The sequence below is a fragment of the Tyto alba genome, unplaced genomic scaffold, assembly GCF_018691265.1.
Source record: "Tyto alba isolate M040663 unplaced genomic scaffold, T.alba_DEE_v4.0 Super-Scaffold_2, whole genome shotgun sequence".
Classification (NCBI taxonomy): domain Eukaryota; kingdom Metazoa; phylum Chordata; class Aves; order Strigiformes; family Tytonidae; genus Tyto; species Tyto alba.
In genome coordinates this window covers 14,920,632-14,943,998 of record NW_024881282.1, presented here as the reverse complement: position 1 = coordinate 14,943,998, position 23,367 = coordinate 14,920,632, and the positions used below count along the sequence as shown (strand labels likewise).

The following is a 23,367-nucleotide window of genomic DNA, read 5'->3' as shown; positions in this document are numbered from 1 at the left end:
AGGGTGGTGAGGCCCTGGCACAGGTTGCCCAGAGAAGCTGTGGCTGCCCCCTCCCTGGAAGGGTTCAAGGCCAGGCTGGACGGGGCTTTGAGCAGCCTGGTCTAGTGGAAGATGTCCCTGCTCATGGCAGGGGGTTGGGAGTAGATGATGTTTAAGGTCCCTTCCAACACAAACCATTACATGATTCTATGATTTTTGTTAATATATTAGACTCAGATGGGGTGGACAGTTGTTAACAGCAACACTTCAAGATCACAAAGAGAAATCTGGAAGAGTTTGTGTGCAAGAGCCTTTAGAAAGATAAGATTTAAAAATTCTAATTACACTGTATTATTGTGAATTAGTATGAAATTTGATAAACCATTCTTCTTACAATCTCATACAGCCCAATTGGAAAATTTACCTTTTCTCTGTATCAGGTGCTTGGTTGGTGCAAATCACATACAGAATCCGATGAGCAGTGTTTCTGTTTTTAAAAAGCTATTTCCTGAATACACTGATGACTATTTGGAAGAAAGTTTTGAAAGAGTAATGGTCTAAATCTGATGTTTTTCTGCTATTTATTCCTTTGTAGTACCCCAGAAGAGAAACAAATGGAACATATAGTTCTGTTTAGATGAATTCCCTAAGGGTTTTCCCTGCACCTCTGGGGTCTGTGATGATGCTCTGGAATCCTACCAGGCCCTGCATGCACAGTGACTAAGCATCTCTTTATTAGCCCCTCATCCAAACTGATGGCAGTTTGAATGCTAGATTTTTCCTGGAAAACTTTCAGAGGAATCAGAAAAATTGATTCACAAAGAAGTAGCTTAACTCTTCTGTTGTTTGTTTTTGTTTTTTTTTGTTTTGTTTTGTTTTGCTTTGTTTTGTTTTTTTTCTGTGATTCTGATGAGGAAGCAGAAATGATGAATTGTCTCCAGGCTCTCTGCATATGAGTGACTTTAAGACACCCAGAGCCCTGGATTTGTAGTGTATTTGTATGTCTTCACAGGACTATGGAAAGGTCAAAATGATGCAAAAAGCAAAATTCAGGAGACCTATTCTGGTTAGCAAATAAGTGCTTATTATTTTAATTAGCATAACTGAAAACATGGTAGCAAGTACCCATATCCTCTGTTTGCAGACTTTCTATGGGCATTTATCACTACACTGGTAAAGGAAGCATCTCTCAAATCAGTTTCAACCTTCCACCGTGGAAACTTCAGAGAGAGCAGGGAGGTGGATTCACATGAAAAATAGCTCAGAAATAATATAGTCTCTTAGGTAAACTCCAGATAGCATCCACAGTCTGAAATGTGTAAAAGCCATCAATTGTACTGCCAAAGGGTTGCTAAATAGGCATGAAGCATAAGCTAGTTAAAGAAATGAAATCCAGACCTGCATAGAATACTTTTAGAAAACTTGTCATTTCCACCATGGTCAGTCAAAGTGTTACCCTTGCTCTTAAAGCAGTTATCTTGTCAGAGTCCAATTAAAAGTGTATTTTTATTCCATACGTATTTAACCTTACTCTCATTTGACCCACTAACTGGTCTTTGGCAATGCAAAGGCAGGATGTAAAAGGCATTTGCATTCCCTTTCAAAGAGTTTTATATTACTGAAGTGGTGGGAAGGGCTCTTTGTAGGAGAATCTGTCCTGGCATGTCTGTTAATATTTTGTTATGAAATTATAATGAAAGAGTTTATAACTGAGATGAGTTTTAGGAAGCCCAGAAGGAATGTGCTTACATACAATTGAGAAGTGCTGCCTTTGAGATGCGTTTAAGGCAAAGTCTCATATTTTACAGAAGAGATTGTAATACTGCGTGGACAGTAGTGGTAAGTCCTGAAATGGAAGGAACAGGGAAAGAGTTAGTATTCATAATAGAAACAGAGAAAATGTATTTGGGTGAATTGCAAAGACAGCTAGGAGTCTTGATGCAGACAGCGCCGTTCATTCTGCTCCTCATTTGCTATTGAAATTTAGCAAATCAAAATTCTTCTGTGATTTATTTATCCATAATTAATTCCTGTCTCCTAAAGTTGCTTCAAGGATTCATTAATTAATTGGTGTTCATGTAGTAATTAAAGTCCTTAGATGAAGTAACTAGCAAGTGCTGTCATGAAAGGAAAGATACGTATTAGATCCTGTAGAAACCCAGGGGGCAAATTCAGCAATAGTGCATTTCATCAGATATCAAAAGAAGGAGTATAGTACTGTGGGCAATTTTATTATTTTGGTTGTGTGAGATTGGGACTGGAAAGTACAAAACCACAGATATAGAATCAAGCGGGTAATTGTATGTGATGAAATATAAACGTAATAGCACACTAGATTTGAAAATTTTTTATAGAAGACATCTCTGAAATGTTAGTTCCTCCAAATTAATTATTTAACACAGGATAATTTTCATAATTTTATCCTTTTTATTGCATTTTGAACAAATTCTAATTTCCAGTCAAAAAGCTAATTTAGTTTCAATGGGTAAGCCTCTCCTTTTTCACCAAAAAATTCTCTGCCAGTTGCACAACCGATTTTTAACACTGTTTTTTCTAGTCTTTTCTTTGGAGTTAGCCAGGAAATGGTCTGGGGTATAGTAAGCATAGGTGTGGTACTGAGCAGCCAATTCAAACCTACTGCAAATTGAATAGATCTATCCAGAAACACAATATGTTTCCAAATGAAGATCAAGAATGTTGACAGGTATGTAAGAAACAGGACTGTGTGCTGAATCACCTAGAGAGGATTTTGATCAACAGATGAGCCTGATCACTTAAAAGATAAAAACTCTAACCTGGCTTTCTGTGGTATGAAATACTTTTTGCAAGACAGTACTGCTTGCTGGTTGCAAGACAAATAAGACAGCAGACAGGGTTTGAGATCTGGACATCCATCCAGATGCCAAAGAGTAATTTTCAGTGATGGGAACACAGAGGCAACAAATTGTATAAATTTTTTAAATGGTTTTCACCAGGTCTTACGGCGTTTAAAAGAATCAATAGCTGTGTTAGAAATATTTGATGTGAAGAGATTTAGCTAGTACCTTTCCTTAGGGATATCTTTAAGCTACTACAAAGCCATCAGGTACCCGTCCTTGCCACTGGAGCCCAGAGCAGATGGGCTGTGAGTGGGGACTGGACACAGAATCATCCCAGAAACACAAAGAAGGCGTGTCAGCTTGAAATGCAAGTTTAGCCTGGACACTCACAATAAGTGGCACGAGCATTGGTGACACTGGCCAGTGTTAGAGAGGCTGCTGCCCCCTCAGTGCCCCTAGAAAGTAGTTCTGGATCATATTATGTTCTGTTTTAATTGGGATGAAAGTCAACAGTGTAGGAAAAAATATTTACTAGTGTTGCTAACAGCAGAATCTGGAACATATGAATTGTGGACTACCCAGTTCTCAGAGTTATAAAACATTCCAAACACAGTATTACACTATGTTTTGTTCTTCCATTTCCTACTTGCACCCTATGCAATGTAGTAATATATCTGTGTTTGGAAATTTATACTTTCCTCTGTCCTTTAGCAGCCACTACCTGTTCTCAGCAGGATGGCATTGTATGTTGCTTAACATACAATTTTAAACATAACTGTATAATTGTATTTACTACTGATAAATGGTACAGATCTTCTAAATCTATTATGACCAATTGTCAAAGACTAATTTAAAGATTTTTCAGTTCCACAACTGGAGATACAGATCTGATTTAAATCCTAAAACCTGTCAGAAGAGCATCTCAGCTCTTCTCGGTTGCAAGATATGGTTTTGAAGAAGCATTCTCACTTTGAACACAACACTTTATAACTGAGTGCAATTTAGTGCTACTTTTAACCTGGAGTATTGATGAAAGGGCTTAGAAAGGCCCTTTCATTGCTGCATCCGTGGGTAAGAACGGAGGACACACACACAGGGGACTTCCCAGAACAGTTGTCTCCAAACTGGTAGTCTACTGCATTTATTTTCCCCTTATAACTGGAACTAATACATTCTCTTCTTGAAGTCAAAATTAATTTTAACATTAAAACCTGAAAACTATTTTTAAAATGAATCCCAAGTGAATGTGAAGTGGATTGTTATTTTCAAGTCTGCCTTTGCCACCCAGAGGACTAGAAGCTTTTTTCAGTGAGAACCCTCATGCAAGTAACATGATCTCAAGAGGTGATGAGCGAAGAAGGCGGATTCTTTAAGACTCAAGTTTCTAAATAGCAATTTGCAATAAGCAACACTTTACTCAGAGACAAATAACAGCAGTCTTGTGGTTCAGAAAGCAGTGCCATGAGAGTTTTATCCAAGAATTTATTAATTATATCAGTTAAACTACAACAATTTATTGTCTCCAGCGAAAACAAACTTCTGAAGCAAACTGTTTTCTGAAAAACCCTCTCTAGAATGCTATTGTGGTCTTGGCAACCCTAGCACTTCTTAGAAATCTGTGTTTCAGAAAAAACTGAAAGGGACAGAACCTGAGGATTCATTTTTTGCAGAGATTTCCTATTGCCAGCCTGATAGCTTGTATGTTTGTTTCCAATGGAAAAACAGAAGACTGAAAAGTATCACAGCTGCAGTGACTTATAAACATTTATCCACTATGTGTACCTTAGCGCAGAAAATGGATAAGACCATTATTAAATATGGGGTTTGGAGAGCAATTCCAAAGACCTTCAGTCCTGCCAAGATCATGTATTCAGCTCTAAGCAGGCATATGGTGCCACTACAGTGAACAAGGTTGCCTACCTATACCTAAAAAAGACTGCAAGATTTCAGCTATTACTAGGTGGAAAATGCCACAATATAGCAACCCATTAGGTCCTCTGGATGTTGACTGGATTTATAACTGATGATTCTAAAAGCATCCATCAAACATTCATGGTATTACAGAATATAATATTGAAAACACAAATAGCTTAATTCATACAATGATAATTTTCAAAGTAATTTTCAACAATTCCTCATAAGCAAGGCCAAAACAATGACATGGAATTTCCCTGGGCTGTCTCGTGGTTGTGGGAGGGTTTTTAGTATTATTCTGAACTATTAATAAAACAAAGATGATGATCTAGCTCATCTAGACAGTTAAGATTTGCTTAAAGATTTTGTGTCAATCCTGCTAATATTCAACATAAACTCTTGGTTCTGTTGCAGGCCACTGATAGCACAATTTCTGTGGATGTCAGTGGGATCAGAATTATATACCAATAATTAGTGTTCAGGTGGACTATTTATGGAGAGTGACACCATTAATTAGTTTCTTTATCAGTAATTCTAACAGTTTAAACTAACTGTCACTGTCTGAAAAAGAGAAAAATGTTACAGTGCTTAATTGATGCAAAAAAAAAAATAATCAAGTTTATTTGGCTCCTTGAAGTATTTCAGTCTGAGAGTGTTTAAAGTACTTAATTCTGATTTCAAATTTTCAAATATAATTACTAAAAGGAAAATAAAGTAATTGCAAAAAATAATCAAGGGGATACATTTTGAAGTGATCAAGAATGGCTGTTTTTTAGTTGGGGATTTAATTGCCTTCCAAGACAAAAAACCCCACCCTGTCAAATAATAACTAAACATTTTGGAGACATTGGATTTGCTGAACACTGAGAGAGAAGAGTTTTGTATGAAAAATTTCATCAGCTTTAGTCAGGGTATAATTAGTATGCAGGTCAGCTTATGTATCTTCGTTAAGATTCAGTATTTCTTTATTTTTAATTCTTCAATATAATTTCTTTCTGACTGTGAATTCCTTGCTAGGGGCACAAATTGCTTTGACTGAATAAATGTGTCCATTTTCGTATGAGTTTTTTGTTGTATTTAATCAATATTATGAAGTAAAACTAAGGGTGTTGCCTATTTGACACAATATAGATAGTTTTGTGGGTGCTATTTTTTTCAGGTAAGTTTTTGGTTTGTCCTTGTTATACACTTTTTTGTCAGCTAAGAAACACCTACCAAAATGATCCTGTGTAGACCAGCAGAATATTCTGTTAGTCATCTTTTCAAAGACACCATATAGAGTTAAAAATACAGTGGTTCATCTATTTATATCAATGAGCAGGATTTTTCTAATCCAAACGAGGACATTAATCCATGGTGCAGTTTGGAGGACCCAGACAGGATTAAAAATATATCATACAAGTGTGGATGGCATGGAATTTAACAGAGCCTGTGCAGGACAGTTACAGTTTTTATTGCAAATGTACTCCTATTGGATCTCAGCAAAATCTAATTCAGTAAAAAAATCATCTCAGAAATGAGGTGAACTGTGTGAAACAAACTGCTCCACATAATTGATGTGTGTATAGCTGTGTGCAGTAGATCACTGCTGTAGTTTGCATACATTTAATGTACTTTTTGCAGTCTGTTTTCTTAAGCACTAAGGAATCAGCAGACTGGCGAGAAGCTGGGAACTGTGAAGCCCGGGACAAGATGTTTTGCAACTGCAACTTGTCTTGCAACTTCGGCTTGGTGAAGAAAACACAGAGACCTGACTAAACAATCAAAAATTTATTAAGCTTTACGTGGAAATACTGAGTGAATAACTTTAGCCTGTTTCTCAGTAGGCCTGGCTTATTCAAAACTATTTTTTTAAACTTTTTTTCCAAAAGAAAATTTCTCTGGGAGAATTTCTTCAATGTATTGAACATCTGTACTCTTTTAAACATTGATCATGCCCATAAGACTTAACTTTCAACCCTGTCTTGTTTTTTGCATACATAATTATCCATTCCTCATTAATCCTACTTGTCAGGAATGAACTGAATACACCAGATTCCTTTTGTGGTGTTGGTGCATATTGATACTTTGCAGAATCTCATTACATGTGGTACATCTGGTCTTAGGGGATAAAAGGAGATCTCTGCATATTTACTGAAAAGGAAATGAGCATAACAATTCAATGCATTCATTTTCACATTTTATTTCATTGCTAGCATTATTTACAAACACACCAACCATGCAGAAAGTATCCAACCAGATTTTAGTACTGTCATTTTATTAATTATCACCACCAAATGTAACAGATCAGTATTTTGGAAAGATTATTTACTGAATCTCAATTGGCATAAAAAATTGGTAAAAAAACCACTTCTAAAGATGTAGATTTTATCAAATTCTTAATGAATATTTTTAATCAGAAGGGGAAAATAGTATTCCTTAGAGCTGTTGTGTTTGTGTCTCTGCCCTAACTTCATCCCACTCCTTTAGTGGCCTATTTTTATGTTAAAAAGAGTCTACTAAATCATAGATTTATTTATTTATTTATTTATGTTCCCTTCCTTTTGAGGGTTAAGTGAGCATAGCATGAAATACAGATAATATCTCTTCATTGCCATTTGCAAAAGTGGAGTCTGGAAACAAATATTCCTGTTTAACATATTTCCCAGTTTTGTGTATCATGACTTCATGGGATGTGCATGCATCTATTACTACAACATGGTCTAAGTTTTATGTGACGACTATTGTGTAGGGGTCTAAAAGGTAATTGGTGAATGCTGAACTGTGGAGAAGGATTTATTTTGCTTAACTTTTACACATTTGCAGTGTAAAAACATATACTTTTGGGGTAATTATCTAGGCTTCCCTGAAGATCGGTGGGGGAAAATTTCTGCCTAAAATGGTTAACCTAAATGGTTAAGACAACTACCTATAGAAGAAGCCTGAATAGCAATATATCTATGTTGTAAACATATAAGGTAAGTGAAAATGACTTCCCACTCGTATGATACTCTTAAAAGCCCAAGGATGATACATCTCTGCCTCCAAATATACCTTCTGTCTTCTATACCCAGCCAGTATCACTTCATCGATGCTGCAGATAGTTTGGTAAAAGATTAGGCAGATGAACACTGCAATGCATTTTGTAAAGACCATCAGAAGGAAAGTGTTCATTAGAAAAACTGCGGATGTGCTATGAGCTGTTTCATATTTTAAATTTTTGAGATTGAAATTGATTTTACTTACACGATGCAGTGTTTAATGAATATATTTATTGTAGCTTTCCATGGACTGCAACGATTTTGTATGTGCCTTAAATTTCTTAGTTTTATGTTATGGCGTTATCTAGATCCTTTCATACTATCAGAATGTTCACAGAATAATAGCAAATTTCTCAAAGCAAACTTACTGATTACAAAACAGTAGTGATCCATCTGAAAAGATGTGTCTTGTATCCTGAAATGGAAATGAAAAGTCTATGTTAAAGCACAGTCTGTTTTATGGGCTTTGTCTTGGCTTCTTGGAAATGGAAGAAAATCCTCAAACCATTAGATTTTACTACTGTTTATAACATCACAGTTATGTTAAAACTAGAAGTAGCAAGCTTAAATCTATCCATCAATTATAGTAATGTTACCAGTGTAGGATATATAACACATTTCAAGAGTGGAAGTAGCTTCATTGTATCTAACAAAGGAGTATGAGTCATTCTAATTTTTTTAACTAAGTGGTTTGGCCTGGATCAAAGAAATTTCACAAGCTGCCTAAGTAGTGACCATGATTCCTGAAATGCTAAGATGTAGAAATAGAAGGCAAACATTATGCATCATGGTGTATTCAAACCAGAGGCATGTGACACCTGTGAATTACTAAAATAGTGTAAACAACAACAGTATAAAGTATTTTGTGACACTGTCATGGCAGATCCAGACACAACAAATAGGCATCTTCCATAAGTATGTCAGCGATGTAACCTCTGAAGGGGATAATCATAGAATCATAGAATGATTTGGTTTGGATGAGACATTAAAGACTATCCAGTTCCAACCCCCCTGCCATGGGCAGGGACACCTTCCCCCAGCCCAGGGTGCTCAAAGCCCCATCCAACCTGGCCTTGAACACTCACAGGGAGGGTGCAGCCACAGCTTCTCTGGGCAACATGTTCCAGTGTCTCACCACCCTCACAAGAAACAATTTCTTCCTTGCATCTGATCACAATCTACTCTCTTTTGGTTTAAAGCCATCACCCCTTGTTCTATAATTTAATGTTTCAAGAATTATCATGTTTGAAAAGACCAAGTAATCTGTCAAACCTAGTGTTCTGCGTCTGGTAATAACAGATTCCTAAAGACAGTGCAAAATGAGGCAAACATAAAATGATATCTCCTTTTCTCCTTTTTTTTTTTAATTCCTAAAGGTCCAGTGAGTTGTGTCTCAGAAGAATTTCTGGAGTCAGAGTTAATATCCTTTTGCTTAGTGAAAAACAGTATTAATGCATTTAAATAAAAACTCAGCTGTCAGGATAGCAATGTTCTCTGATTATAAAGACTGCGCTTTCGCCATCTGAAAGCTCTGCAGTGCCCATTCACTAGCACTTACACTGTCTCAGGGATGCCCAAAACAGCGAGGCTGGTACTCATGGAATAAGGCATATGAGTTTCTCTCCCAGAGGTGCACTGATTGCTAGATCTGTCATCCCAGGAGCAGAGAAATATTCGAAATAGTCATGATAATTCCAAGCAAACAAAATCTAGAGAAACACTGAATGTTTTCTACCCTGAAGTCATGCTTTTTTTTCCAAAACAATATTGTAACAGTCCAACACTTCTGTAGAGACCAGCAGCATCTAATATGTTTTAACATCTCATATTCCAGAGTTTGTATTTATCTGGGTTTTAGAAAGCAAGCCTAGCACTTTAAGAATAAATGAAGTGAGTAAGACCCTGTCTTCTTTGGCTAATTACTACAGCAACCAACCAATTTCCCAAAAGAGATCATGAACAGAAATGTTACAACATAAAACTGAAGGGAAGGAATGACATGAAAATCTTCTGTGCTCCATATCACAGTTGCTAGTTCACATACTGATGTCACATGCAGTTTAAGTTTCATAAACTACAGGTAAAAGGTAGTTAAACACCTGATTGTTCCATTCTGTGGCAGGACACAGAGTGACTGCTCAGTGAGGTCTGAAGTAATGATGGATAGAACTGATTGTCAAAGCACGTACTTGAAGTTCAACAAGGCCAAGTGCAAGGTCCTGCCTGCACATGGGCTGGGGCAATCCCAAACACAAATCCAGGCTGGGCTTGGAATGGATTGAGAGCAGCCCTGTGGAGAAGGACTTGGGGGTATTGATTGATTAGAAGCTAAACATGACCCAGCAATGTGCGCTCACAGAAAGCTGAGCATGTCCTGGGCTGCATCAAGAGAAGTGTGGCCAGCAGGTCGAGGGAGGGGATTCTGCCCCTCTACTCTTCTCTTGTGAGACCCCACCTGCAGTGCAGTGGGGCCCTCAGCACAAGAAGGACATGGAACTGCTCAAGCAGGTCCCGAGAAGGGCCATGAAGATGATCAGGGGGCTGGGGCACCTCTCTTATAAGGACAGGATGAGGCAGTTTGGGTTGTTCAGCCTAGAGAGGAGAAGGCTCCAGGGAGACCTTATAGTGTCCTTCCAGTACTTAAAGGGGGCCTCCAGGAAAGATGGGGAGTGTAGTGATAGCATGAGGAATAGTGGCTTTAAACCGAAAGACGATTCATTTAGATTAGATGCAAAGAAGAAATTCTTCACTGCGAGTGGTGAGACACTGGCACAGGTTGCCCAGCGAAGCTGTGGCTGCTCCCTCCCTGGAAGGGTTCAAGGCCAGGTTGGACGGGGCTTGGAGCAACCTGGTCTGGTGGAAGGTGTCCCTGCCCATGGCAGGGGGCTGGGACTAGATGATCTTTAAGGACCATTCCAACCCAAACCATTATATGATTCTGTGATTCCTGGCAGATACCACCACAGCTCAAACTGTTGGATGGAGGATGTATATAAGCAGAATATATTTTTACAAGACTTGATGTTACTCAGAATACTGGGTAGAGATTGTCAAATTGTTTGTGACAAACTCGCTGTGTAGCTGACTGAATTGTCTTACCTTTTCTCTATCAATCAGCCCTGTTTTCTTCCTCAAGATATATATATAGGGTTATAAGACGTATACTGTATTTTATAATTTAGTTGATAGAATTCAACAATTAGCTTATGTAAACAAACTTCTTTCCAGAAATCTGTTTTTGTGGATTTTTCTCTAAAGTTATGATAAGAAATTATTATACAAGCTTTATGATATTGTTTCTTCTTTATGAATGCATGGTGGAACTTTCAAAAGAAAAAAAAAGGGAAATAGTAACAGCAAATAAAGGATAGTAACTGTCTTTTCTTGAACAATCTCAGCCACATGTAATCACTTATGTGTGATTACAGACATTAATTTTCTCTTAAAACAGTTATTCAAACAATCCCTTACTAATCTAGAAATATGTGAATGTCAAATAATGAAAGCCATGAATGTAGAGGAACCAGAGAGTCACTCAGATGGGAATACTGATGGTGCGCCACGTAATGGAGGAATGCCCATGGTCCTCAGGTGGAGCTGCTTTAGATGGCACATTCCTTCATGGAACACAACATTCTTTTCCTAATTCACTTTTCCATGATTTCCAAACAAAACGTATCAGGCCAATCACCTGCAGAAAGAACACAGACAAGATAGGGTGAGACATCTACACTGCAAATACATAAAAATGTAGGCCTGCCTACAGGAGCCAGCAGAAAAAGTCTCTCTGGTAGTTGGCAGATGTATAGCATCAACAAACAAATAAAAGGACGTGTCTGACTTCAAAGATACTCTCAGCTGGACGCCAGTTGATACTGCATCACGTTTTCTTTGTATCTTTGTATCACTGATGCTTCTAGAATTATAAGAAAACAAAATCAGCATTTTATGTTTTAGAAGGTGGAATCCCCTCAAAAAATTAATGCCGAGAAGCATTAAAGCCATCTACTCTACTAATGAAGTCACTGAATAAGATGGTGCAGCATCTACTTGTAGCAAAAGAAATAGAAATGCAAAATGGGATATAACTCCAGACTGGATTATTTTACTTTTTTAGAGCATTGCTAACAAGAAGCTTAGGGTAGAAACTTGTTTACTATAAAGGAACAGGATGCACATATGTAAATCAGAGAAAACATAAATAAGACTTGATGTGTGGTTAACTTAGAAAATATATCTTTGATAGATACAATGTACTGAGTTATTATTTTGAGTATAGCAGGATGAAATCAGTGGGATGTCAACAGTTATAAATTCCATCTTGAAGGCAGCATTGCAACACTAATATCCATCATGTCATAATCTCTAAATGATAAAATCGACATAGCAGTGAGACACGTTCAGGAGGTACTCACTATGGTTATTCTGCTTTTAAATACAACAAATCTGTTCTACTGGTCTCCTGTCAACAGATTTTTTCAAATTTGTGTTTTTATCTATTTCTTAAAGGAGGCAGAAAATTGCTAGTGTTATACTGGGCAGATAACTGATAACTGTTATACGAGTATCATCAATAAGCATGAGGAAACCTCCTCCCAAAATCATAAAATAATATCCCTATGATAATCAGTTTGAGAACTAGAGTAACTACTAGTGTAACTACTGCAGTTATTTTTTAATATGACATAAAGATGAACTTGAATGCTAAACTGACAGGGCTAACTCAAGATTTCTAGTACTCACCAGAAAAAATGATCTTTCTTTTCTCATTATTAGTAGCTTCGTACCTTCGACTTATAAAGATAATTTAAATTAGAATGAAAAAGAAACAGAAAATGTTGTGATGGTTATGAACAACATTATTCTCATGGCTCTATGTGATCATGCCAACCTAAACAACTCATTTGTACAATGCACTTCTTTGCCAGTAAAGGTTAAATGTCAGCAATAGTTGTTTGAATTTTTAAGAACCTCTTTTTGCTCAAGCTCTAATTTATTTCTCACTATTTATAATACTTGTTTATCCTTTTTACATTGGTAGGTCTAAATATCAGATCTCCAAGATGAGTACCACATATTGATTCTGTTAAGTATTTATGTGAAAGGCTTCAATATATCGCTTCTTTGATAAAATTAGTTGACAAGGTGTTTTGAAGTCCTTGGGCAAGACACAGAAGTTACTACATTATCTCAAGTGAACATAGAATCCACACAGAAAAGCTATTATGTTAATCATTAAAGGGCATAAGGTGATTGAAAATATTTTATTTCTTTATGTAATAACAGAAGGTAGACATAAGAAAAACAAATTTTGATCTCACTTACACTGACTGAATAATGCTATAATTCTGTTGATTTCTGCCAGATTACTCTTGCTTTTCACAACATACATGATCTCTAGTCCAACATCCCTTTACACATACATTCTTTTTAAAAAGTTCAAACTTTTCCACTTCCCTGGAAACTAGCAAGATATTTTCCACTTAATTCTATCTAGTTCTGACTTCAAATATCCTCCTACTCACATATAATACAGAGGAGTATCTTATTATCTGTAATGGGAATAGGGGCTTGATGACTACTGATGTTCTTTATCTTGGAGCAGCATGCCTCAGACTACTGGGTTGGAACCATAGTATTTATCCAAAACCCACAAAATTATGTGTAATGAAACTGCAATGGATTTAATGGAAATATTTCAGTTTCACTGACTTCCACAGTGTAGATACAGTACAGGTAGGTGTTAGAGCGTTTCAGATTTAAAACTAATTGACAATAATTAATTATACCATGTAAATCAAGGCAAATGTAGCATGACAGACCTTGTGTTAGCGCATAGAGAAGAATTGCATGTTTCTGACAGCAAAAAATAGGGTAATAGCTGAGTGGGATCCTGTAAGTCGTTTCTATGTACACACATTTAAATGATGGTGGCAGTAAGATCCCTGGCAGTCCAGCAATAATGATTCTCCTAGAAATCTATCTTCCCCCAAACTAGAGTCCTGAGTACAAATGCCCAGGTAGGAAGACATCCTTAAATTAATTCATTCTCATCACAGACCCTACCTCTCTCCCCTCTTTCTTACAGTGCAAAAGTCCTTCAGTATTTTCTGCTCCTGAACACCCCAGAGTCTTATCCAAGATATTTTGGACAGTTTTTGAAAACATTTCTACTGTTTCTGTGATCCATTCCTAGTGCTCTCATCTGGGTGCCAATATCCACCAGCCATCTGAGCCTACCTCCTCATTGAGCTCTCCTTTGCAGAAAAAAGGCCCAGTTGTAATTTTTGACAGCAATTAAGATTTGCACTTGCATCATTCTATGGGAAGAAAAGGAGTACAGATATGAGAGCCGAACGTGAAGCAGTAGGCTGGATCATGGCCAGAAGAGACCTTACTAGGGAAGATTTTTAGACATAGAGAAGGTTTCATTGTGGTACAACATGATTCTGTCCTCATTCACATTTAGACAAAGGCAGAGACTAGTGATTAGAAATAGTAGTTGACAACGGTTATTTCATTTTTAATGGAGAGAACTAACAAAATTACAAAGTAGCAATGGTTTGCTTTGCTGGCTTTATAAAAGCAAGTCTTGAGTCCTGTACTATGCAGTAGGAAGGAATTTCATCACGCAGGTTATACATCTTTCACACCTCCAAGAAACCAGTGTTCCTTTGCCGTATAACATATTTCTTTTCTTTCCAAGCGATGCTCACACCCACAGCAGTGACACTGCTTACCCATGGCTCAATTACACTGACTTGGCCCTTTCCTAGTTTATACAAGGCTATCTTTGACAGTATTCCCAGTGTAGAACAGAGAGCTAGGACACTATGACTGTGGCACGTGCCGGAGTACCTACGTCAGTGCAATCTAACCATCTCACATAACAAAACATGGTTAAACATGAACAACTAAACATCATTCTATGAATCCTTGACCGTTTCCAGGCTACTAGTGCAGGTTGATGTTGCTGCTTCCTTTTGTTCCTAAACAGGTTTAGATTAGTCTGCAAGTGAGCAATACAATTGCACCTATATTTTGCTGTATAGAGATAACTTTTATCTAAGTTATCCAGTGAGGCTGAATCATGGTACTGTGTTATTCTGCATGGATTCTTTTGCAGATTTCATTGCCATGGTACCCAAGTGACTTCTAGTAGTGCATTAAGCAATGTCCCTGTCACTCGTCATGCCAGTTCACTCTGTCTCTCATCCCTTCCCCTGTATAGGGAATAGGAGCTTTCAGTTTCTGTTCTTCATCTTTCTGAGTGAAACATCTCAGTCACTCTACCTGATTGAGTGAAAGATGATGGAATATTTTGTAACTTGCTGTCTGTAATAAAACAAATTAAGCCAGCTCTAAACTAACACTTCCATTTCACACTAAATACATTGGTTCTTTTTATCTGAGAAGACAGATGTATTTTCGATTATGTAATAAAAAAGGTGCACATAGAGGAAATATTAAGCAAGGAAATATTGCCATTTTTGTATCATCTGTCAGGGTTATAGATTTTTTATTTCAAAAGAATGAAAGGTTAATATATGTACAAGTCACATAAAGACTCAGAAAAAATAGCTCTTTTGTCTAGTTCTGTATTCACTCTGATTTAAAATATGTATCTGGATGGGGAAGACTGCAGTGAAGATCTGATAACTTTTTCTAGAACACGTACAGGAATTTCATTGTAATTCAATTTGCAATTTAAATCACAGAATCATAGTATATCCTGAGTTGGAAGGGACCCATAAGGATCATCAAGTCCAACTCCCTGCTCCTTGCAGGACTACCTAAATGTCTAATGTCTAATGAAACACTGCATAAATACCAATAATGGGTAATTAATTAAAAAATAGCGTATGTTGTTTATCTTTGCAACAGAAACACTAAGTCATTAGCAAAGCCAGAATAACATACAAATTTAGTTGTGGTGTTGGAAAGACATGCAAGAAGCGTAATGAATGAAGTCATACTCTCTGATAGGAATCTCTTCTTGTCTCTCACAGAAGGAAAAGACCACTCTTTGCTTCTGCATCCCAGCATCTTGCTACCCAACATAATTCTCTGTAACCTCACCATCATTCAGATAGGTACAGAATGGATCATCATCCCTAGACTATTACTCAAAGAAGGAAATAGATGCAAGTTCACAAGTTCACCCCTATATCCTGAACTGTTCAGACAGAAATGCATCCAAAGGACTGTAAATGCAACAGGACACACCACCTTTAGCCAGGGTTTCTTATGAATCTTGGAACATCCACTGACTTGAAGATGTGTGCATCTAGCAGAAGTATGGCCCACTCCTGCAGTGCTGCAGGTTTTCACTCTGTAACCAGTCAATGGAGACTAGGCAGTTGCTATAGTACATTGGAAGAAACTTCTTTATTTTTTAAAAAATCAGTTTGTAAAGATTCAGAATTTCAGTTCAGCATCTTTTTCTCCTTCAAGGGTGATGAACATTCTTTGTTACTATGACTTGGTTTGCCCAAGGTTTCTGAAAAATCACACAGAGGTTTAACTTAGCAAGTCCTATCAGTCCTTGATGGAGTGAAACAAAACTGCACCATACTGAGGTCGTTTCCTAGATGTAATTCGTACTTGACAAGCAGGTAGGGACAGAAAAGCATAGGTATTTTATTTATCACCAGACTGAATTCAAAAAGACAATAAAAGTTTTTTTTTTTTCACTGTTCCCACAATAACGGGTACTTTCCATGTTTTAGAGAAAATATACAGTCCAGTGCCTATCCAGTTATCTCTCTGTAAAGATTTATTTTTATAGTTCATTTTGATTGCAGTTCTATAAAACACAAAGGACCAAAACAACCAACCTGTATCACAGAGGTAATGACCATGACCATCATGTGCTGTTAATCTGAAATAATAAAAAAGCTCGTACTGAGATGACCAAGAACTGGAAGAATTCACAATGCTCCTATGTTTCTCGGGAATCAGATACTAAGAAGCAGCTGTCTGTGGTTAACTTTCAGTAAGCAGTGACTAAAAATACTGATGTAGGCTTCCCTGACGAAGTTGATTGATATTCTCATGGTATATCAGTTCTACAGCATGCACAAATAAGAACGCCATGTTGTTTTCTTTCACTTTTCATTAGTGCCACTGTTGTGATATGATCTGAAAGAAACCACGAGAGTCATCACTGCAACTTATGAGTGTGGCTTCAGAATGTGTGGAAGATTTGGGGTAGGTGAGAAAGTAAGAGTGCCTGGGGCGCTGAAATAAGAATGAAGACCAAAGAAGGCTCGGGATCTAGGGAGGGAGGCACCTGAGAAAATGAAAAATGTCACCTGGAAGTTGAGAGAGATGCACAAGTATCATGGGGAAGCTGGGAAATAATCTTAGGGGCATTCAGACAGTAAGTAGAAGATAGAAGGAAGCAGCAGAAGAAAAGAGAGGAAGTGGCTGAGCAGGCTCTGAAATCAAAGGATCTGAGAACCCATGAGCAAAGTAGGATGGTATTAGTTTTAAAAAAGAAGTAAATTTACCAGAGGGTTAGCAAGAGAGAACAGAAGAAAATAAAAAAAAAAGGCCCTATAAGAGAGGATTTGAGACACAAGTATAGTATCAAATAGGGCAGCTGAAATAAAATGTAGAAACAAAAAATATCTGCAAATGTGTTGGGAATATACAGAAAAGCCTAACTGGAGAAGCACTATATATTCATGACAGTGTAGGGCAAGTGAAATGGAATGGTTATGCACAAGAGCAGTGGAACACATTAAAATTACGCCCATCACAAATTACTCTGCTACTTGCAAACAATTTTCTTACAATAAAAATGTGAGGTATTATCAACAGCATATTTCTCAAATGCAAAGCCTACACAGAACTGTATAATATCTGTTTTCACAGCAATATGAAACAAGAATTAGCATCAGAACTAGAAAAACACATAGTAACATTGCTACTAAACCTCCTATTTAAAATAAAATATTATTTAACAGAAAAAAATGTTTTGCAAAGAAAGGAAGATTTCTAAACCCCATTAGAGTCTAATTTTAAGAGCCATAACTATGAGGACAAAAGAAATTTCAGGAACTTTTAGCAACCATGGAATTACCTTTGACTGCAGGTATTTCTGAACCTCATCTAAAGACCACGTAAATACTGTCATGACTTCAGTGAGCTGTGGATCTCTTTATATACCTCCTCCTCTTGCAGTTTGGTAGGTGAAACAAGTCTCAGTGGCTCAGGCAGTTATTCAAATCATGGTCTGGCAAAGGCTGGTGGAGAGCACGGGCAGCGTCAGCCTGCCTGCATGCCTTCCACATGATTGTGCTGGGGTTTGCCCAGTTAGTTTCTCTGTTTATCACCAAATTAGGGGAAGGTGTGCATGCCTGAAGAGTAAAGGGCTGTGTGCTATTCAAATACAAACTCTGGCAATAGTTTAATTCTGCAAACATGGCTGGGCACGAGGGAGAGACTTTATTTGGATGCACTCATTTTTAACTGCACATTTGCAACATTTAGTTACAAATATTCCCTTATGAAATAGTAAGTCTATTACGTGTAATGTGAAAGAGGCCTCTAGGTCATATGTTTCTTCAGTGCCTTACATTTTTTTCCTAGAAAAGTTTGTAATTATTTTAGTATATTTAAACTATTACAATCTACATAAGTAGAGTATCATCAATCAAAGCACTACCAGTGAAACAGAATTGAGAAATACAAGTGTTTTTTTCAAGGGTTATTACTGCAAAACTATTGGTTTTTTTTTTTTTTTTTTTTTTTTTTTTTTGCTAAGAAAGGTGTTATTTTGCCCCTGCTCTTATCTGAAATTATTAGAGGTGATGAAAACAAGCTCTGCTGCGAAACAGGTAAGCAGCGTTTGTAGAAGGGCACAAGCAGAGCACGCGCTGTTATTTCGAAGCTAAAACAACGCGCGCGGACCCGCCGCCGCTTCCTCCCAGCGGGGCCCCGCCGGCCGCACACTCGCCGTCCTGCCAGGTTCCTAAGGGAGAGTTTTGCGTGATCTCTTTTGCGGCCGCCGTGGGCTGTGTTTCACGCCAGGTGGGTTGCGGGTGAGCACCGTCCCTGCCGAGGCTGTCTTTTGAACATAACCCCCCCCTTGGGGCGCACACCGCCGCCCGGGAGGCTGCGCCGTGCGACCGCAGGTGAGGCGGCGGGGGCGGGGGGGGTGCCCGGGGCGGCCGCGGCCCGGCAGCTCGGCTGCGGCGGGAGCCGGGCGGGAGCGGGCGGGAGGCGGAGAGGGGCGGCGAGGGCGGCGCGGAGGGGGCACCGCAGCCCCTCAGGGAGGGCGAGCGGAGCCCGCCGCCCTCCCAGCTCCCGCCCCCTCCCGCCGGCCGGGGACAGCCGCGCCAGCTGACGCGCCGTAAAGTTTACTGCCCCCGTTCCGAGCTGCGCCTCGCCTCCGGCGCGGCGGGCGGCGGCGGCTCCGGTCGGAAGAGTAACCCCGCGGCCGGGCGCGGAGGCAGGCGGCCCTCCGCAGGGGGCAGGGGGACGCGGCGCTGTGAGGCGGCAGAGCTGCAGTGCCGCGCGCCGCCCGGCTCCGCGCTGCTTCCGCGGCGCCCTGAGGGAGCGGCCGCGCGCCCGGGCGCCTCAGCCGCGGGGCAAACATGAGCCAGGCGCAGCCCTACGCCCCGCGGAAGAGCAGCTCCCCGGCGGCCGGCGCCCGGCGGAACGACAGCCAGGACTACCTGCTGCTGGACGCGGAGCCGTGCGAGGAGAGCGCCCTGCCGCCCTACGCCTTCTACCCCGTGTGAGTCCCACCGGCCGGGCGCGGCGGTGCTGCCCTCCCGCCCTGCGCGGGCGCGGAGCGGGCCGGGGCGCCGGGCTCGACGCTTGCTCCCGCGGGAGGGAGAGAGGCGGCGGCGGGACAGGCGCCGGCGGGCGGCGGGGCCGGCGGAGCGGGGCTGCGCGGGGCTGCGCGGGGCTGCGCGGGGCTGGAGGCGCCGCTGAGCGCCCGCTGCGCTCCGGCTGGGGCAGAGCCCGCGGCGGCGGCCGCCCGTGAGCAGCCGCCGTGGGGACGTGGCCGCCTTTCCTCGCTGCCCCCGGCAGAAGAGCGGGGTAATGGTGTTTGCGAAGGACGGAGGAGGAGCAGTAGCACCCCCGTACCCCGCTGGCGGAGGTCTCCTTCCTAAGCGTGATGCCTGCCCCGCGGCAGGGGAGGCGAAGGATAGCTTCACTTTGCTGAGGAGAGCGGTGCGAGAGACGCCGGTTGTACTTAAAACTTAACTGTCTAATGCGTTTGATATAGTTACAGAAATTTTAACTCCAACAGTCAGTTACTCCCACAGAGAGGATGCAGATTACCATTATGTTCATAAAACCACAATCCTTTCATTGCTGTGTTTTGTCAAAATCGTGTAGCCTTGTGTGATTTCATTCTCTAAGTTTTGCCGGATACTTATCATTTAAAGTAAAGTGCAAGAGCATATGCAATAAAAACTAAATGAAATCTAAATTATAAAGGTTCCAGGAACCTCAGTTTTTAACATCCAGGTCAATTGACATTCAGTGTTGACAGCGTCCCTCTGGTTATGTGTTGTCAGCATGACTTCTATAATTACCACTTGTTAATGTTTCTGAGGAGAAGCTGTCCCACAGAGGGGGAAAATGGGTATTAAGAATTGCAAGATGCGTCATAAAATCTCAGGTGATTACCAGAAAATGTGTACTTTCTTTTGTACAAATTGTATTTTATTACTTAACCGGTAAATTCCAGTTAACAACCTCTCATAGTTTTTGCTGTTTTATCCATGAGGGACTTACCAGCCACTTCCCAAATACCTGGATGTAGGAAAGGAATAATAGTAAGGAAGCTAGCAACACTCACAGTGTTTATTTATAAACTCCATTAAGAACAAGGAGAGTTTTCAGCATTCACAGAATTGCTATTCCTAAGTGTCTCTGTAGAGTAATAATTCCGTATGCTCATGTAGCTATAAGAGCATACATTACTGTGCATTTGATTTAAACCTCATTTCAAAATATGTCAATGCATCTGTCTAATGAACACTTTCCGAAGAAAAACCTCATGATGGTTAGTTTAGAGATTTGTTCCAACTAGTAGACTTCAACTGTGAACTAATGTGGAAATTCTGAAGTTCTTTGCTGTGTACTCATTCAGAATGGTTGTGCAGCTATGAGAAGATACGTCTTGCATAAGTGATTCGAAGCATCTCTTAAAATCTGCAAGGTCTGTGGAGTGCTGATATTTTCACTTCAGCAGTATAGTTCTGTGCTAGCAGCTCTTGGTCTAACACACAAGTGTGGAGGTCGTCTCTCATCATCTCACAGCGGTGATAAGAAAAACCTATGTCCTAGTCAAGTTGTTTTGTAGAACTAGGGTAGCACTAAATGCAGGAATTTATCTCCAGTTATGTCAAGGCCTTAGATGTCTGATTCTGTGGACTCTGGAGTCCTTCCCTGGTTGAAGGTGTTTCCATCAGTCTTTGAGGCAATGGACAGAAGCTACCTGATATGCATGGCAGGTATAAATTTGAGAATGTACACCTTCTCAAATTTACATAATTACTATTAAAATGGGTGCTTTAGTGGTCAGCGCTTGTTTTTTAGATGCACATTAGATGTGGGGAAGCTGTCATTTGGGGCTTCTCTGGATGTGGAAGGGAGCCATTTCACAGGCATCTGTAGACACTGCCTACATGCAACAGCTGCAAGGATTTCCTTGGCTGGCAGGGAAGAATGCAGTCAGTGAGTATAGGCTCCTTCAGGGTATGGTGATTACTAAGCACAGGTTTTGATTTTTTTCTGCTTAAATTCCACCTGTCTTAGGTACATTTTGCAGATCTGTTTTTTCAGCCAGAAGTCATTAGTTTTACTAGTAGCCTTCAAATGGCCAAGAACATAATCAGATGGCCCATGTTTAGGATATACTGTGTTTAATCTGTGTCATCTACATGCAGTAAAAATTATTTTCTCTGTTTTATTTGAAAATCCTCAAATGACCAGTATTTCCTGATGCTGTTATGGTAGAGAATATTAAGTGAGTCTTCCCTTGTGCCTACAGAGTCATAAGGTCTCTGGAGATCCAGAGGATACTGCTGATGAAGGACATGTATTACTCTGACAGATAAATTATGTAAAATCAGTATTTCATGTGCTGTGAAACTGCTTGGACTGAGAGTGTGTACCTTATCTGTCTGTCCTTCTTTGTCAGTCTATATTCCTTAGCTACTTCTCCAGAAATGTGGCAGCTCAGAGAGCTGGTCATGCTGTGAGGTGCCATATTTTTCTGTGAATCCTTGTATGAATCTTTGGTGCTCATTGTCTTATGAGTCTAAACCATGGGGTCTGTCCATTAAGATAGAGATACATGTCCCTTGAGATTGAACAGTATGTCTGCGTTTGAATGGAAACACAAGAAAATACCCCTCCAGTTTATATCAGTTGATGTATTAAAATGTTTTAACTTAGGCTATGTACATTTCCCTTAGAGTATTTCTTGGTATGTTCAATTGCTAAGGGTATTTTTTTCAAACTAACTGGAAAATGATAGGCATCATTTGCACATGCAAAATGCCCCAGGAACATTTTGTGTGATGGTGATTAATGCAGAACAGTAATGCAGAGTACAGCTGATGTCCAAAAAAACCTGAAGTGTACCTCCTTTTAAACATTACTCAGAGGGTAACATACTTAGTGGTATAATATGGCATGTGGCTGTCACTTGAAAAGTAGTCTGATACAAAGGAATTGTTTTTCTCAAGTGGTGATTTAGTACTAATGCTGATGTTATTGTACATTCTTTGTAGAACATGTTTTTCACATGTTGTTTTGTGACTGCGTTATGTGGTATAGTGGCTGGATTTGAAAATAACCATTTTAAGAGAACTGTTTCTTGTATTTGTAGCTAAAATCCCAATCCATCAAACTACTACTTTAGTTTGGTGGTGTTACTCCTGAACCTTGATATACAGTCCCTTTATAACAGCAAATAATTGTCAGTTTAATAAAAGACAGTGAGTTTGCCTGCCTTTCCCCCCCCCCCGATGATTTCTCAGATGATTCATTAATTGAAAAACAGTGTGGTCATATTAAAAATCAGAATAATTGTCACCCATCAACCCAGCTGTCTTGATGTGTTAATGAATTTAGCAGTGCTGGTTGGGTTATTCTGTTATGTTTAGGTTGAGGCAGTATTGTGTGCTTAAATATTAAATTACCTGTAAATTGGAGAAATGTTTGAAATACTGACCTGTCAATGTTAACTGACCTTGTGAGTAGCAAGAAACCTGACAAACCTACTCATACAGTCGAGGCTTTCTTTGAGTTTCAATACTCATGCTTAACAATGTGCATCATATCGAATGAGTATGAATTCAGAACCACTCTTTTTGAAGAACAGATTTAATTTGTCCAGAGTAGCTGCTACCTTTGTTGCAAACAGGACTTCAGCAAGGTACCTCTGTCTCAATAGCCATGCCAAATAGGGTCACACAGTCTTTTGGCAGTAAGTGGTTAGAAGACTCTTACCTTTTTCTGTGATATGGTGCAAAATTAAATTCTAATGGGATTTTGTGCTGGAAAATCTTACTTTTCCACTGAATTTAGAATATTTGTTAGGAAAAACACACTTCATGCTATTTGCAAAATTTGTAATTAAATGGTTTCTGAAAGTTGAG

At 39.5% G+C, this 23,367-nt stretch overlaps 1 protein-coding gene across 1 annotated transcript in view; it reads left to right on the top strand.

Moving 5' to 3' along the window:
• The first annotated feature begins 19,068 nt into the window (after positions 1–19,068).
• Positions 19,069–23,367, top strand: part of TRPC6 (transient receptor potential cation channel subfamily C member 6) — a 104,748-nt gene continuing 100,449 nt past the window's right edge. Inside the window, exon 1 of the mRNA XM_032991171.2 lies at positions 19,069–19,478. Coding sequence (XP_032847062.2) covers positions 19,336–19,478 — 143 coding nt within the window. The 5' untranslated portion in view covers positions 19,069–19,335. The remainder of the gene's footprint in view (positions 19,479–23,367) is intronic.